General features: G+C 61.6%; 1 protein-coding gene across 1 annotated transcript; it reads right to left on the bottom strand.

Moving 5' to 3' along the window:
• Window positions 1-579: 579 nt before the first annotated feature.
• Window positions 580-12,141, bottom strand: NBL1 (NBL1, DAN family BMP antagonist). The gene is made up of 4 exons (XM_086715858.1): window positions 11,925-12,141; window positions 3,636-3,824; window positions 3,396-3,507; window positions 580-2,030 (listed from the first exon to the last, which is right to left on the bottom strand). The coding sequence occupies exons 2-4, from the start codon at window positions 3,803-3,805 to the stop codon at window positions 1,782-1,784; spliced, it is 531 nt and encodes a 176-aa protein (XP_086571984.1). The 5' UTR covers window positions 3,806-3,824; window positions 11,925-12,141; the 3' UTR covers window positions 580-1,781.
• Window positions 12,142-13,607: the final 1,466 nt, after the last annotated feature.

Genomic DNA, 13,607 nt, shown 5'->3' with positions numbered 1-13,607 from the left:
AGGAAGAAAGGGTCAGAGTCCTCACCCACACCACCAGCTCCGCGGTGTCTCAATGGAGAATGTGGGGGGAACCAAATGGCATGGGGGGGCAATGATACCAAACCCATAGGGTCATTGTGAGGTGGTCAGGTGCCCGGCCTGGCACGTAGTAGGTACAACACCCCACCTCGTATATTCATTTAGAACCACTGGTTTTGTTTCTTTCCCCTTCTTCTGGGCCGAGCTAGGCTGGGGTCCAGGAAAGGGCTGATGCCGGCTCACTGTGAGGATGAAGAGGGCTGACGGGAGGCAAGCCCAAGGGACCAAGGTCAAGACTGGAAGTGCCTGGTCTGGTGGCCCACCCAAGGCCCACAGAAGTGGGCGCCCAAGGAAAGAGGTGGGAGCCAGGAAAGCAGGAGCCACAGCGCACAACACCGCAGGAAAGTGAGAGGGTCACTAGGCCCCAGGGAGGGTGTGCTGGGGGAGGGGGGGCTCACTGTGCAGCCCGACCCCCTCCCCCTAGGCCTCAGCAAGGGCCCCTTGGGGGTACCCTGGGTCAGCAGAGCCCCCACCCCCACCCCTAGTAAGGAAGAGAACACAAGCATTGAACGAATTTATTCATGAGAAAACTCAGGGTCCGTCAGGGAAACAATCTGCTGGTTACAAGCTCCAGAAGCTCTTGTCGGAACAGCCGTGAGGGCCGGGGGCACCCCCAGGCAGGGGGCTGGGGGAGCTACCAGCCGCCCTGGGGTCAGAGGAGCAGACACAGGCGGGAAGGGGTCCCGAGGGGCACTCCTCACTGCCCGCCTGCCCTGTCCCCAGGACCCCACTCCCCCTCTGGGTTAAAGTGCAGCTGGGAGGGAGGTGATGGGTGGAGAGCTGCTGGAGAGCTATGGGGACACTGGCCACCAAGGACCCACCCCCTCCTCTCCCTAGTTTCTTGAGGCTCAGCCAGAGTCCACCCCACCCAGGTCCCTCTTTGGAGCCTCCCCACCGTCAGATATTTAGAAAGCGCTCCCCAGGAGGGGAAAGGCTGGCTCCACCAGCTCTCCGAGGGACCCAGAACTGGGGGGGGGGGGGGGGGGAGGGGGAGAGGGAGGGACACTCTGGTGATGGTCTGGGAGCCCTCCCCTCTCCCTGGCCCAGGAAGGCTCCTTCCTTGCCTCCCTCCACCCCCTGGAAAGCCAAGGAAGCCAGAGAGGCCCAGAGAGCCTGGCTCCCAGCTCCAGGGCCATGAGTCAGCAGGGTCCTGCCCAGACCTGACTCCCAAGCACGCCATCGAGGGAGGGCCACTTCGGTGCCACCTGGGAGCAGCTGCCCTGGGCACGGGAGGCCTTTGGGGGAGCCTGTGGAGCTCCAGCTTCTCCTGTGGTCCCCCCAGCCTGGACCCAGCCCCTCCCTCAAGGCTGCTCCTGGCAAGGCGCCCCCCCACCCCCGCCGGGCTCAGGGCCCCACTAGGGGCTGTGAGGACCGCGCACCCACCTCAGCAGCGTGGCCAACCTCCTCCCCCTCCCAAAGGCACATCACTAGGAGGCAGAAAGGAAGAGAACCCCCCGCCCTCCGAAAAAGAACCCTGAAGATCCACTGCTCCCTCCCCTCACTCGTGAATATATTAAATTGTGCAGCTTGGCCCCCGACCCCTCCCCTCGGATCTCCACGGCAACCAGAGAGCATTCCAAGTCCAAGTCTGAATCCAAGTCCGTCCAGTGACAAAGGGGGGCTTCAGCCTTTCTCCCCACCTTTCCCCCAAGGGTGACACCCAACATTCCGCAGGGGACAAGAGGGGAGGAAGAGTCGGGGCCTCAGTCCTCAGCCCCCTCTTCCTCCGCGTGGGGGGCCCCGGGCGGGTCCTCGGGCTCAGGGGTCTGCCCTCCAGGGTGGGGGTGGGGACGGGTGCCCGGCTGGGAGCCCGGCGCGTCCTCGCCCTGCACGTAGACACTCAGCCCGTGACTAGGCTCCTTGCCACATGCCTGGCAGCTACAGTGCAGGATCTTCTCCACCAGCTTGTCCACCCTTGGCACCTCCTCGTGGCCGGGGCACTCCAAGGTCACCTGGGGAGGGCAGGAGAGAAGAGAAGACATGTTTCCAAAGGCCCGGGGCTGGCAGGGAGGCCCCGAGGGCCACATTCCTCAAGGGACCAGCAATCCCAGAGACCCCAGAATCCCTGAGCCCACCCGAGATACCCCAGTTAGCTCTGTGGGCCCCTCCACTGGGGGTGGGGGTGAGCCCCTGCAGGTCCCACCCAAGCTGTCTCCTCACACCCAGTCCTGCCACCTCCCTACCATTCCCTCACAGAGGCCTGAGGGGAAAACCCAACATGGCCTGCCCCTGCCTAAAATTCCCCTCAGTGCTCCCCAGTGCACTTAAAGAAAAGTTCAGACTCCTTACTAAGGCCCCGCAGGACCCTCAGGCTGCCTCCAGCTGACCTCTCTGCCCCTGACCTTGAGCCCCTCCCCACCGCCAACTCTGAGCTGCCTGATCTGAGACTTTGCACATGCTGTTCCCTCTGCCTGAAAGGTCCTTGCCTAACCCACCCCTACCACCCGCACCAAACTGGCCCAGTTAACTTGTACGCAACCTCTGGATCTGTGCTCAGACATCACTTCTTCAAGGAGCCCAATCCCAAACCCCCAGCCCAGCCTAGGTCAGCCCTACTGAGCCCTCCAGGGTTTTGCTCTTCTCCGAAGGTCACACTTTTCCAACGGCCTTTCCTTTTCCCTTCCTTCCTTCCTTCCTTCCACGGAGCACCTACTCCCTGCCAGCTCTGGGGACACAAGGACAGGCACGATTCCTCAAAGAATTCAGAGTCTAGTGGGGGAAACAGATTTGTCAAAATCACCCAAATGCAGATGGAAAACTGTGACAGGAGTCAAAGCAGAGGCACACAGCGGTCAAGGCGGTGGGATAGGGCCCCGAGAAAACGCTGCTGAGCCACAAGCGGAAGAATAAACAGACGTTCACTGGGTGAGGAGGAGAAGCAAACAGGGAAAGAGCATGTGCAAAGGCCCTGTGGTGGCAGCAAGAAGAGTAGGCATGAGAGACTGAAAGAAAGTACACTGATGTCAAGTGTCGAGCTAGTAAAGGAGATGAGAGAGGCCAAAGCTCAACAGACTGGTGAGCCAGGCCATGCCAGGCACTGTGGGTCACGACAAGGAGTTCGGTCTCATCTTAAGACAGTGGGAAACCACTAAAAGGACTTCAGAATGTGACTGACATCAGAATGGAGCTTCAAGAGATCCCTTGTCCTGTACACGCTGGTGTCAGACTCATAAGCCATCACGTGGCAAGGACCACACGTGTATCCCCAGCACAAGCCCTGGACCCCGCACACAGTGGGGCCTTACTCATAAGCACTGGGGCCAAGGCCCGGGAAGTCTCTGCGGGGAGGCTGGGCAGGGGCGGGCAGCCATACTCACAATCTCCCACATGGACTGGGCCGGCATGCAGGAGTCACAGTGAACCAGGGACTCCGTAGACTGTGGGAAGGTGTTGGGAACGCTGTAGCTGAAGCACTGTCCTAGGCAGGCCCTGTGGGAGGAGACGGTCACGGCGCCCGTGACACCATGGCGGAGGCAGGGACGGGCGGCCAGCCCTGTCTCCGCCTCCCTCCGGGCCTCTGGACGCATCCACTCCCCTCACACCCCCGGGGTTCCCACCTGTTCTGGATGGACTTGGCCTCACAGCCGCTGTGGCCCACGATCTGGGTGATGTTCTTGGCCTCACACCAGGCACTCTTGTCCGGGAACAGTGCCAGCTTGTTGATGGGCGGTGGGGCGGCCAGCAGCATCGCGGGGAGGAAAGCCCCAACCAGGACCCGAAGCATCATGCCCGTGGCCTCTAGAGCCCTGGAACGGAGCGCAGACAGTAGGTGAGGCCAGCAGGGCCCAGCAGGCCGTGGGCAGAGCAGACGGTGGTGTTACATGCATGGGCTCTGACCCCTGGCTGCCGGGGCGCAAATCCGAGCTCTACCGCTTACCAGCGAAGCACGACCTCAGACAAGTTACTTCTCCTTTCTGAACCTCGACAACGGGGCTGCTGATAGATGTGCATGGGGCGGGGGTCACAAAGACGAGCTGCAAAGCCCTCGGCAGTGAGGCTGGCAGGTAACACACATTCCACGTGCGTTACTTTCACAACTTACTGTGCAGCTTTGAGCAAGTCACCTTTTATGTCTGTGTCTCAGTTTCTTCATCTAAGAAATGGGGATGGTGAGACCGGATGGCAAAGGACGAGTGCCCAACGTGACGCAGAGTCTCCAAGCGCGTGGTGAGTGTTGAGCAAGCGTTAGCTCCCTCCTTGCTGTGATGCTGTGGGCCCTCCGGGAAACACAAAAGACTGCCCGCACAGCGCCTGCCCTCCAGGGGCTGGCCACCCAGCACGTCTCCAGGGCATGCCGCCCCGGGGGTCAGCCACCAGGAAAACCTTCGTCCGTCACCGTGAAGTCTGGGGCCGCCCTGGCTGGCTGGGCGTCGGGTGAAAGAGCTAACCTTGGACCAGACCATTTATTCTTTGGCTGCCCCACCAGAGCCTCAAGCCCTGAGACGAATGTGTATTCGTCTCCCAGCTCCATCCCAACCTCCGAGGCACGCCAAGCCCAGCGCTGGACCCTCTCTGTAAACTGGACGGAAGGAGACAGTAATACCAGAATTTGCCAGAAGATGGCGCTGCAGGGCAGCGTGTGTCTGAAGGATTCCACTCAGAGGGGGCTCTCCCGGTGTTTGTTCCCCAACTTCATCTTCTGTAGACTTCGCCCTCTCCCCCACCTCCAAACGTGTGGACGAGGGAGGATTCAGAGCGGCTAGGAAACGAGGTCAGTGCCTGCAAGGGGGTTTCTGGGGACAGGACACGAGAAAGGGCACTGGACAGGGAGCCAGGAGTGCTCGTGCCTGTGCGACCCTGGACACCCAGGCCTCAGCGTCCCCGTCCAAAAAAATGAGTGAAATGCCCTGGACCACTGGTTTCTAAACCTGGTGAAGCATGAGAATCCCCTGGGGGCTTGTGGGGTGAGGTTCTAGATCGGAGTGAGCCTCTAGGAAGCTCCCGAGGTGCTTCTGGTATGGAGCCGGGCTTTCGGTCCCGGATTCGGTGTCTTCAGACACCCCCAAGAGGGGCCTGGGGGTGGCTGACTCGGGATCAGGGGCCAGGTGCTGTCCCCCAGGCACCGGAGGGGAACATCGCATTCAGAACGACCCTACCCTCAGCCCACCTCCTGCAGAAAGTGGCAGGTCCTTGGTGAGAAGCCCAGGAAGGGGGAGGGAGTGTCCCGGAAGTGCCCCAAGGAGGGAAAACCTAGGTGGGCTGGCTCCGCTGGGCTTTCGAGGAGAGCCTGGGCCAGCCTGCAGGGCTGTTCTGTCTGTTGTCTCCACCCAGAAAGTTCTGCTCAGCCCCTTCTCCCTGCCGGAGGTCTCCAGGAGAAGAGACAAGCCCCATGTCACTGGACCCCAGTGCCTGGGTGACCCCTGCTCCAGCCAGTGGGGAAGGGGGAAGGGTGTTCTGCCCCGTCCCAAATGTGTTTGTGTCATGACCCCAGCTCTCACCCACGCATTTCCGGTCTCACTCATAAGATGGGCAGCGAAGCCCATGTTTTCAGTACAACCACATCCCAACAAAACAGAATGGGCTTGTTCCTAACTGGCAACCAAACTAATTTTTCAACAAGCTGCACATCCAGGAGGCTTCCTGACCCCACCAGGTCCTCTCCCGTGTCCAGGGAATTGGCCTCTGAGTCAGGGTCTGACCACAGCCCCCCAGGAGGGGGCCCTGGAGGCCCACTTGAGGCCAGAGCTCCCTAGGCCTCTCCAGGCTGGACCAGCCCCTCAGAGACCTCAGAGAGGTCTGGGGACTTTGTCCTATACCTGACCCTATGGAGAGTCCTCAGGAAGATCGGGTCCAGGCCAGGAGGGGACTGGGGCCGGGAGTGGTGTTCACTGGGAGTTGAGACTGGGGTTGACTGGAAGCAGCCTGGAGCCCAGCTGGGTCTGCTTTGCAGTTCAGTTTGGTGAGGGGGTTGTGGGGGCTGGAATGGAGGCCATGGGCTGGAACCAGGCTACAGGGGGGCAGAGCTGTGATTGGGGGTGGGGTTAATAAAACAACGTTTATTAGGAGACAGGGCAAGGGTGAGTTTTTGTTGGGAATCAGGGGCCTGGAGCATGGGGACTGGTTATTAGGGTCAAGTTATAGCAGAAAGTGAGTCTCCGTCCCCAGTACATAGCCCAGAACTAATCCAGCTGTGCCCACAACGTGAGGGGAAGGAGTGGGGCGGGGGGGGGGGGGGGGGGGCGGGGGGGGGGGGTTGTCGTGCCATAAGCCAACCTGCGAGGCCCAACCGGGACCTCAGAGGGGGCTGGAGCCACACTCTGCTTACCCAGGCCAGCAGCCCTGATCTCCAGCCAACTGCCCAGCTCACAGCACAAGCACGGGCCCCTGGAGTCTCCTAGTTCAAGTCTGGCCCTCCCACCAGGGCCTGTGTGACTTCCAGAAATAAAGCTCATCTCTCTGCATGCTTGTGCCGGCCTCAACCCTAAGATGGGGAGCAGGGCCCTGTTGGGGAGAACGACTGGGCAGATGCAATCAGCGGGCACCCAGCTCGGGCCAGCCCTCTTCCCCTGGGAGAGCGAGGGAAAGGCGGGCCAGGCAGCAGAGGGTGGGGCACTGGAGCAGGGGGGCGGGGCAGGGTGGACCCCGGGCTAGCCTCTCCCACAGACACTTGTCATCAGGACGCACCCACCCTCGGCCCACTCTCACACCCAACCCCCAGGAACCCCTGCTGCCCCCCACACACACACTGGGTCGGGCTCTTTGCTAGTGAGTTTGTTGTTGTTATTGTTGGTTTATGCTTTTTTGTTGTTTTTTCAAGCAGCAAATTAGCTGATTTTTTTTACACAGTAGGGGGACCTTCCTTCTTCAGATGAGAGCCTCACCCACAGATTCTCATCTGTTCCTCCCTCCCTGAAGGTCACACCACAAGTCAGGGGACTCCTAGAACGCCAGGGTGGGAAGAGGGATTCCCCCACCCACCAAGGAGTCGTCCCAAGGCCCCCCAGCAAGTCAGGCCAAGCAATGCTTTTCCACTGAGGCATGCAGTTCCCAGCAGGTCAACACTCAGTTCACTAAGCACCTTCTAGGCGGGTAGAGACAGAGGCGAGGGCAGGGGAGCTGGGGGCCCAGACCCTATGCCCACTCAGAACTCAGAGCCTAAAGAGGGAGGTCGAGGGAGGTGGGCTTGGAGGAAGTAGTTATTCGGATGGGCAGTCAGAGATGGCTGGGGCGGAGGGAAGGAGAGATTTGTGATTCTGGATTTAATTCAGGATGACAGTTAGTTACCAATGATGGGGAGAGGAGGGAGCTGCTGGCTGAGGGCACCGCACAAGCAAAAGCAAGAAGGGGGGGGGGGGGGCTTTATCCCTAACGGATAAAGCACTGTTCGAGGCACTTTTACCCGTAGTCATTTACACGTCCTTATGACAACTCCACAAGATAGTTACTACTATTTCCCCCATTCTAGAGATGAAGAAACTGAGGCACGGGGAGGTTAAGAGATTTAAGCTTACAAAATTTGGATTTACGAACACCAAGATTTGAACATGGACAGAAGCAAGGTAACCACCAGCTACCTTTGCAGATGGAAAGGCTCCCAGAGGACAAAGCCAGGAACAGAGGAAGAGAAGGCATCCAGGGAATCCAGGGAATGGTCTGGAGCTGGCAAAAGGCCTGGGGCTTCCTGCCCTTGCAGGCTGTGTCTCTTATCCTTATTCGCACCCCCTCGGAGCAGAGTTCAAGTCCCACTCCTTCACGAGACAGCCCCCCCCCCCACCACCGCCTATGAGACGCCCCCACTGTCGAGCATGCAGCCATGGCCGACCCCTGACTCCTTGGATACAATTCTTCCTCAGTATCATGGAGAAGCTTCAATGGAGGCACCTCACCCCACTGCCACCCAAATCCAAACCCCCCAGATCCTCAGAGGACCTGCAAACACCAGACACATCTGAGGCTGCCAACAAGACAGAAAGGAAGCTCCCAGTGGGAAGGGAGGGGACAATGGCTGACCCATTCCAGCACCGTGGAAACTGAGGCACAGATCAAGGAGGTGAGCACCCAGATCTCTCACACTGAGGCACAGGCAGTGGACGAACAGAGGGGAGCCACTGAGTGGTTTTCTGGGGATCCTTGGTTCAGAAGGTCCCTGGGGAAGGGCAGGGGGTGGGGCAGTAAGAATAGGCTTCATGGGAGGGTCTTTGGGGTCCTCTCTCTCCACACCTACCAGAACCCAGCATCTTCCCGGGGATGTCTGCCAAAACCCAGATGTCCCGGGGCCACAGCCCTGGAAATTCTGACCCCACAGGTCCGGGCTGTGGCCTGGGCATCTACAAGTGCTCCCACAGGATTCTGAGGCCCATCCAGGTTAGGAGCCACGGCCCCCGCCCCAAACTCCCCAGGAAAGGATCTCCCATAACAGCACTGCTGACGGCAGTCACCATCCTGCTGTCTGGATTCTAGGGCCTGGAATCAAGTCCTCAAGTCACTGGAGGGGCCTGGCTTTCAAGGAATTCCTCCAGCCCACCCACACCCACACCCACACCCCCTGGGAAACCCTATAGAGAGCAAAGAGTCTGTTCTGTATAAGAAGTGAAACTTGGCTGCCCGTTTCCTCTTCTGAGTCAATCTGAACATTCAGGCCAGGCACATGAGGATTTCCTGGGTAGAATGGTCCACTCACCACCGGCCACACACACACCCAGGCCCCTGGTGTCACCGTTCCCAGCAAGCAAGCAGCCTGGTGTGGAAGCAGGTGAGGGCGGGGCTGGCAAATCCTTGGTTAGCAAAGTAAGCCTCTCGCCAACTTCAACTCCTGCTTCCGTAACCTCCTCCGGGAACCCTTCCCACTCTGGGCCCCAACTGACCCGGATGGACGCTTGAACTGTGGTGCTCAGCACTCGGGAGACGTCGCGATTCCCGTGGCAAGCACGTGGGGTTTGTCGCGTGTTGTTTTCAAACTGATCGGACAGGGTGACCCAAGTCCCTCCCTCTCCTTCTTTTCCTGTCCACACACACAGAGAGAAAGATCTGGTTTCTCCACAACATATTCTCCACAACGGACTGCCACAGACCCAGGTTCAGATCCTGGCTCTGCCACTTTAACCTTTCTGTGCCTCGATGTCCTCATCTGCAAAGCGGGGACAACGATAACACCTGCCTCACAGGCCAGCTGGGAGCATCGAATTGAGCAGTGCGTGGAAAGGTCTGGAGAGCGTGGCCACCACGGGATAAATCCTGAGGTCACCATTAGTGCTAGCCTGGGGTCCCTGAACTCTGCCCGCACCCTCCTGCCTCCCACACGATGCCCCTCGCCCTCCCCTCTCCCCCACCCCCTCCCGCCAGATCCTGGGCGGGTCCTGAAAATACCGAAATCCAGAGTTGCAGCCACCCGGGGGGGGGGGGGGGGGGGGGGGGGAGTGGATTTAGGGGAAACTCAACCATTCGAGATGATGGCTCAGAAAGGGTTTTATAAACTGTGGAGCACTACCCAGCACACTGACTAGCCAGGGTGGGAGCTGAGAGGAAGAGGCCACTCAGACCTTCACCCCGGGGGCCACTGACTGAAGGAACAGGGTCTTGGAGAGATCAGCCCCCTAAAACCCCCTCCTGGAGAAAGCAAGCTGGGCATGGCTGCCAGGCTGTCCTCACTGCTGGTGCAGAGGGTGTGGCCTTTGTGGCCACAGCCCTAGGCTTGGGACTCGGTGAGGGTGGGGCAGTCCCTGCAGGTCTTGGAAGGAACGCCGGGACTTCCAGGACTTCCGTGAAAGGTGCGGCTGGCAAGGTCGCTCTGGGAGGCCCGCCAAGCTGCGTCAGACCCCAGCCTCGCTCAGCTCTGCAGGCTCCCCTGCGCCCGCTCTGGGGTCCAAGGACAAGTTCAGGCCCAAGCTCATCTGTTGACTCACTGTGTGCCTGGGCGCGGAGAGTCTAGTAGTTATAGACGGAGCCACTGACCATCTGCTCTGCCTCCGTAAGCCTCACACCTGCACCCTCCACAACAGGGAGCATGGCCCGGGGAAGTCCATTTTAGCAGATTCCCTCAAGGACAGTCCGGCTCCGGCGTGTTGCTGAAGGCCACTGTGACTCCATGACCCATCTCACCGCAGGGTGGCTTCCTTCCTTCCCTCGGCCGTCAGCGCTGGCAAGGCCATGAACTGCCTGTCCAGGGGGTGGACACACAGGGCCAAGCCCATGCCCCAAAGGCCTGCCCCTCCATCACGCCAGGCAGCTCCACCTTCGAGGCTACAAACCCCCACCCCACCCCAACCTCCCCACCCAGGCCACGGCCCTCCCACCTGCAGACTCTCCTGCCCACAGACCAAAAACTGTCTCCAAAACAAATCTATGCTAATGAGCTGCTGCAGGGCTGGCCGCACATCTGCTCAGCAGAAGTCCTACTGCAGACCTCACCAGCACCCCTGCCCATTCTGCAGCCACCGACCCTAGGGGCTGGGGGTGGGGAGAAAGAGCCAGACTCGGTCTAAAACCTCACGTCAAAAGAATGAGGATATATCCGTGGCTAATGTAGACCACCTACTTCCCCCCTCCACCCCTCCAACAGGGCAGGCCCAGGAGAAAGAGGTCCAGCTTGCAGGGGCTGGGGGGGAGAGGGGCAAGGGTCGCCAAGGAAATGCTCCTCTCGTCTTTTCTTTGGCCCCAACTACAGGCAAACCACACCCAAGCAGTCCCAGCATCTGGGGGAGTTTCTGGAGGCTGATGGTTTCCACAGTAACAAAGGGTGAGGGGCTCCTTGTTGACAAATTGCTTCCCCACCCCCCTCCCCCACCAGCGCCCAGCCTTTGGCCTCCAGCCCTGACCTCTGTTTTCCTGGGGTTCCCGTAGTTACAGGCTGGTGTCCTCCAGCTGGGCGAGGGCCTCAGAAAGCCTGAAAATGTGCCCTTCTCCTCCGTTGCCTGCCAAGCCCCTGGCCACGCCAAGGCAGGCAGCCGCCCCCTTTACTGCGGCTTGTAAAAGATCAGAATCGCCCCGCCCAGGGAGCGGGGCGGGCAGGTGGCCGGCGGCACGGCCGGCCCCGTTGTCCAGGCCGCCTCGCGGGGGTGGAATTCTTAAGAAAACTGAGCCCCCGGAAAGGCTGGCTCCCCCTGCCCCAGACTCAATTCCAGGGGGATGACCCAGGCCAGGCCCCGAGGGCAGGCGGAAGGTAGGGGGAGGGTTTCTCTTCTTTTACCGGGTCTAGGAAACTATTCAAGAACCCCAATGGGGGGGGGGGGGCGGTTCGTGCCGCCCATACTGGGGGACTGTCGGAGTTTGAGGGTGGGGGATCAGGGAGACGCAGAGACATGGAGAGACTCGCCCAGAGGAGCAGCACGGAGAGACAGAGAGAACAGAAAGGCGGAGAGGCACGAACCCAGGGAGAGCCAACACGAAGGCAGAAGGGGAGAAGAAACAGAAAGAAAGGGACGGAAACAGAGAGACGAGAGACACAGGCAGTCGGATGGGGAGACAGAAAGACAAGGAGAGGGACAAAAAGGAGGCAGAAACGTACCGGAGCGGAGCGGCTCGCGGCGCGGCGAGGCCCGGGCAGAGCCGAGGAGACGCGCGAGCCCCGCGGCCGAACCCCGGCCGCTGCCCCGGCGCCCGCGCGGCCCGACCCGCCCTCGACCCGCCCGGCGTGCGCTCGCCACGCACCTCCCTCCCTTTCTCTCGCGGCCGCCGAAACTCCCAGCAAGGACTGGAACCCCCCACCCCCACCCCCCACCCCCCCGGCGAGTCCGGGGACGGGCTCGGGGCGCAGCGGTGCCCCCAGCCGCCCCGCGCCCACGGCCCCGGCCCCGGCGTCCGGAGGCGCCTCCGCACCGTGCCCCGGCGGGCCCGGGGGCGCGGCGCTGCCCCTGCGGCCGAAGCCTCTGGAAGCCGGGCGCCCGCGTGCCGGCCCGGGCGGGACTTACCGCGCGCGCGGCGGCAGCAGCGGCGGGCGGGGAGCGCGGCGCGCCCGCCGGGTCCTGCGGAGCTGCGTGCGGGCGGCGGGGGCGGCAGGCCCGGCGCCCCCGGGAGGCTCGGGAGGCGGCCGGCAGGGCTGGCGGCGGCCCCGCGAGGCTCGGCTGGGCTGCGCTGCGCGCCGTCTGCGGCCCCGGGCGGGCGCGCGGTGCGGGGGAGCGGCGAGCCGAGCGGCTCCGACGTCAGGGGTGTCTCCGCTCCAAATAGGGAGCGAGGGCGGGGGCAGCGGAGGGAGGGACGCGAAAAAGAAAGAGCGGGCGGGCGCGCACGGCCGCTCCCTCCGGGCTCGCGGGAGGGGGCGCCTCGGCCGCCCGGCCCGGCCCCTGTCCCCGCCTGCGAGCCGCGGCCGGCCTTCGCGGAGACCCGACGGCGCGGCGGAGCTTCGGGCCGCCCCGGCCGGCGTCCCGGGGATGGGGGCCGAGAGCCCGGCGCCCCGACCCGTCCTAAAGCGCCCTCCGCCGGCTTTCTGTGCGCGCCGACTCCCCCCCCCTCCCCCCCGCCTAACTTTTCCCGGGCCGGGCCTCGGGGTGAAAGATGGAGGTGTTCCTTTTTGTGGGGACCGGGCATTGCAGTCTTGCTCCGAGGGTGTGGCGCTCCGGGCGACCGCCCTCGCCCCACAGTCCCGCGGTGCGCCCCACCTATCCGCTCCCGGGCACCACCCCGGGGGGCACGTCCGGCTCTTGGTACCCTGGTGCCCCTCGCCCTCCGCCCAGCCTCCTCTCAGCTCGGGCGCTGGTCTAAGCGTGCGGAGAAGGGTGTGAGAGCCCCCGGAGGGGCTCTACGGCGCCGGAGCGCCGGGAAGAGACTCACTTGTCCGGTTCCCGGGAAGAGCAGAGCGCAGGCCCAGCGCGCGACTCCGCCTCGGAGGTCCAACTGATCGGTCCGCACCCGGGTGGGTGGCGGTCGTGCCTTATCTATTCCGTGTGCTCTCGGTGGAACGAGAAAACAGCTTTGCTCCTGGAAAGTTACGGCCCAGAACACAATCGTGGGACTGGGAGATCGTGCTTTCCTATCAGATTTGTGCGTGCCCAAGTATCTTGCCCCAGCCTGGCTGGAAGCTCGCGGCCGATCGGTCTCCCGGGTTGCAGAGCATCCTGGGTGGCTGCTGGTGGCCTGCTGGGGACTCCGAGGTGTGCTCCGATGAGTCCAAACCCAGGCGCATGCGCACGCCTCCTAGCCCCTGCTTATGCTGGTCCCTCCGCCCGGGGTACCCTTCTCCCCCTTTCACCTGGTGAAAGCATTCTTCAAGCACCAGATTGGGAAGACTTCCAAGGCCCTCAGGTAGCATAAACTTCTCCCTCCTCAGGTGTAATCCTGGAGCATGGACTACATACCTCTGTTAGTGCACATCTCTTCCCTCCATTAGACGGTCCGGCCCCTTGAGGGCAGTGATCACCTGTTGTATTTGGCTCGATTCGCCATAGGTAAGTGTTCCCAGGAGAACAACCATAATAACCATCATGCGGCATATAATATGCATATTCTTGACAATGTGTATTTGTAGGTACAATAACAGTCATGCTAGCTCACACACACTGAGCACCTCGGTGGGTGCCTCGTCCCCGTTGTAAGATAATTCTGTAAGATCAACAGTATCGTTGTCCCCATTTTACAGAAGAAAGATGCAAAACCTA

Source organism: Puma concolor, chromosome C1 (assembly GCF_028749965.1).
Source record: "Puma concolor isolate L17-30 chromosome C1, mPumCon1.1.hap2, whole genome shotgun sequence".
Taxonomy (NCBI): Eukaryota; Metazoa; Chordata; class Mammalia; order Carnivora; family Felidae; genus Puma; species Puma concolor.
The sequence above is the reverse complement of the archived record's forward strand: the minus strand, read 5'-3'. Positions and strand labels throughout refer to the sequence as shown.

Excerpts from the sequence above, each read along its gene's own strand:
- NBL1 (XM_086715858.1), bottom strand. The coding sequence starts at position 3,805 with ATGATGCTTCGGGTCCTGGTTGGGGCTTTCCTCCCCGCGATGCTGCTG. Across the intron at positions 3,508-3,635 it reads GCCAAGTCCATCCAGAACAG|GGCCTGCCTAGGACAGTGCT; the intron begins GTGGGAACCCCG and ends CTCCTCCCACAG. Across the intron at positions 2,031-3,395 it reads CCCAGTCCATGTGGGAGATT|GTGACCTTGGAGTGCCCCGG; the intron begins GTGAGTATGGCT and ends TGCCCTCCCCAG.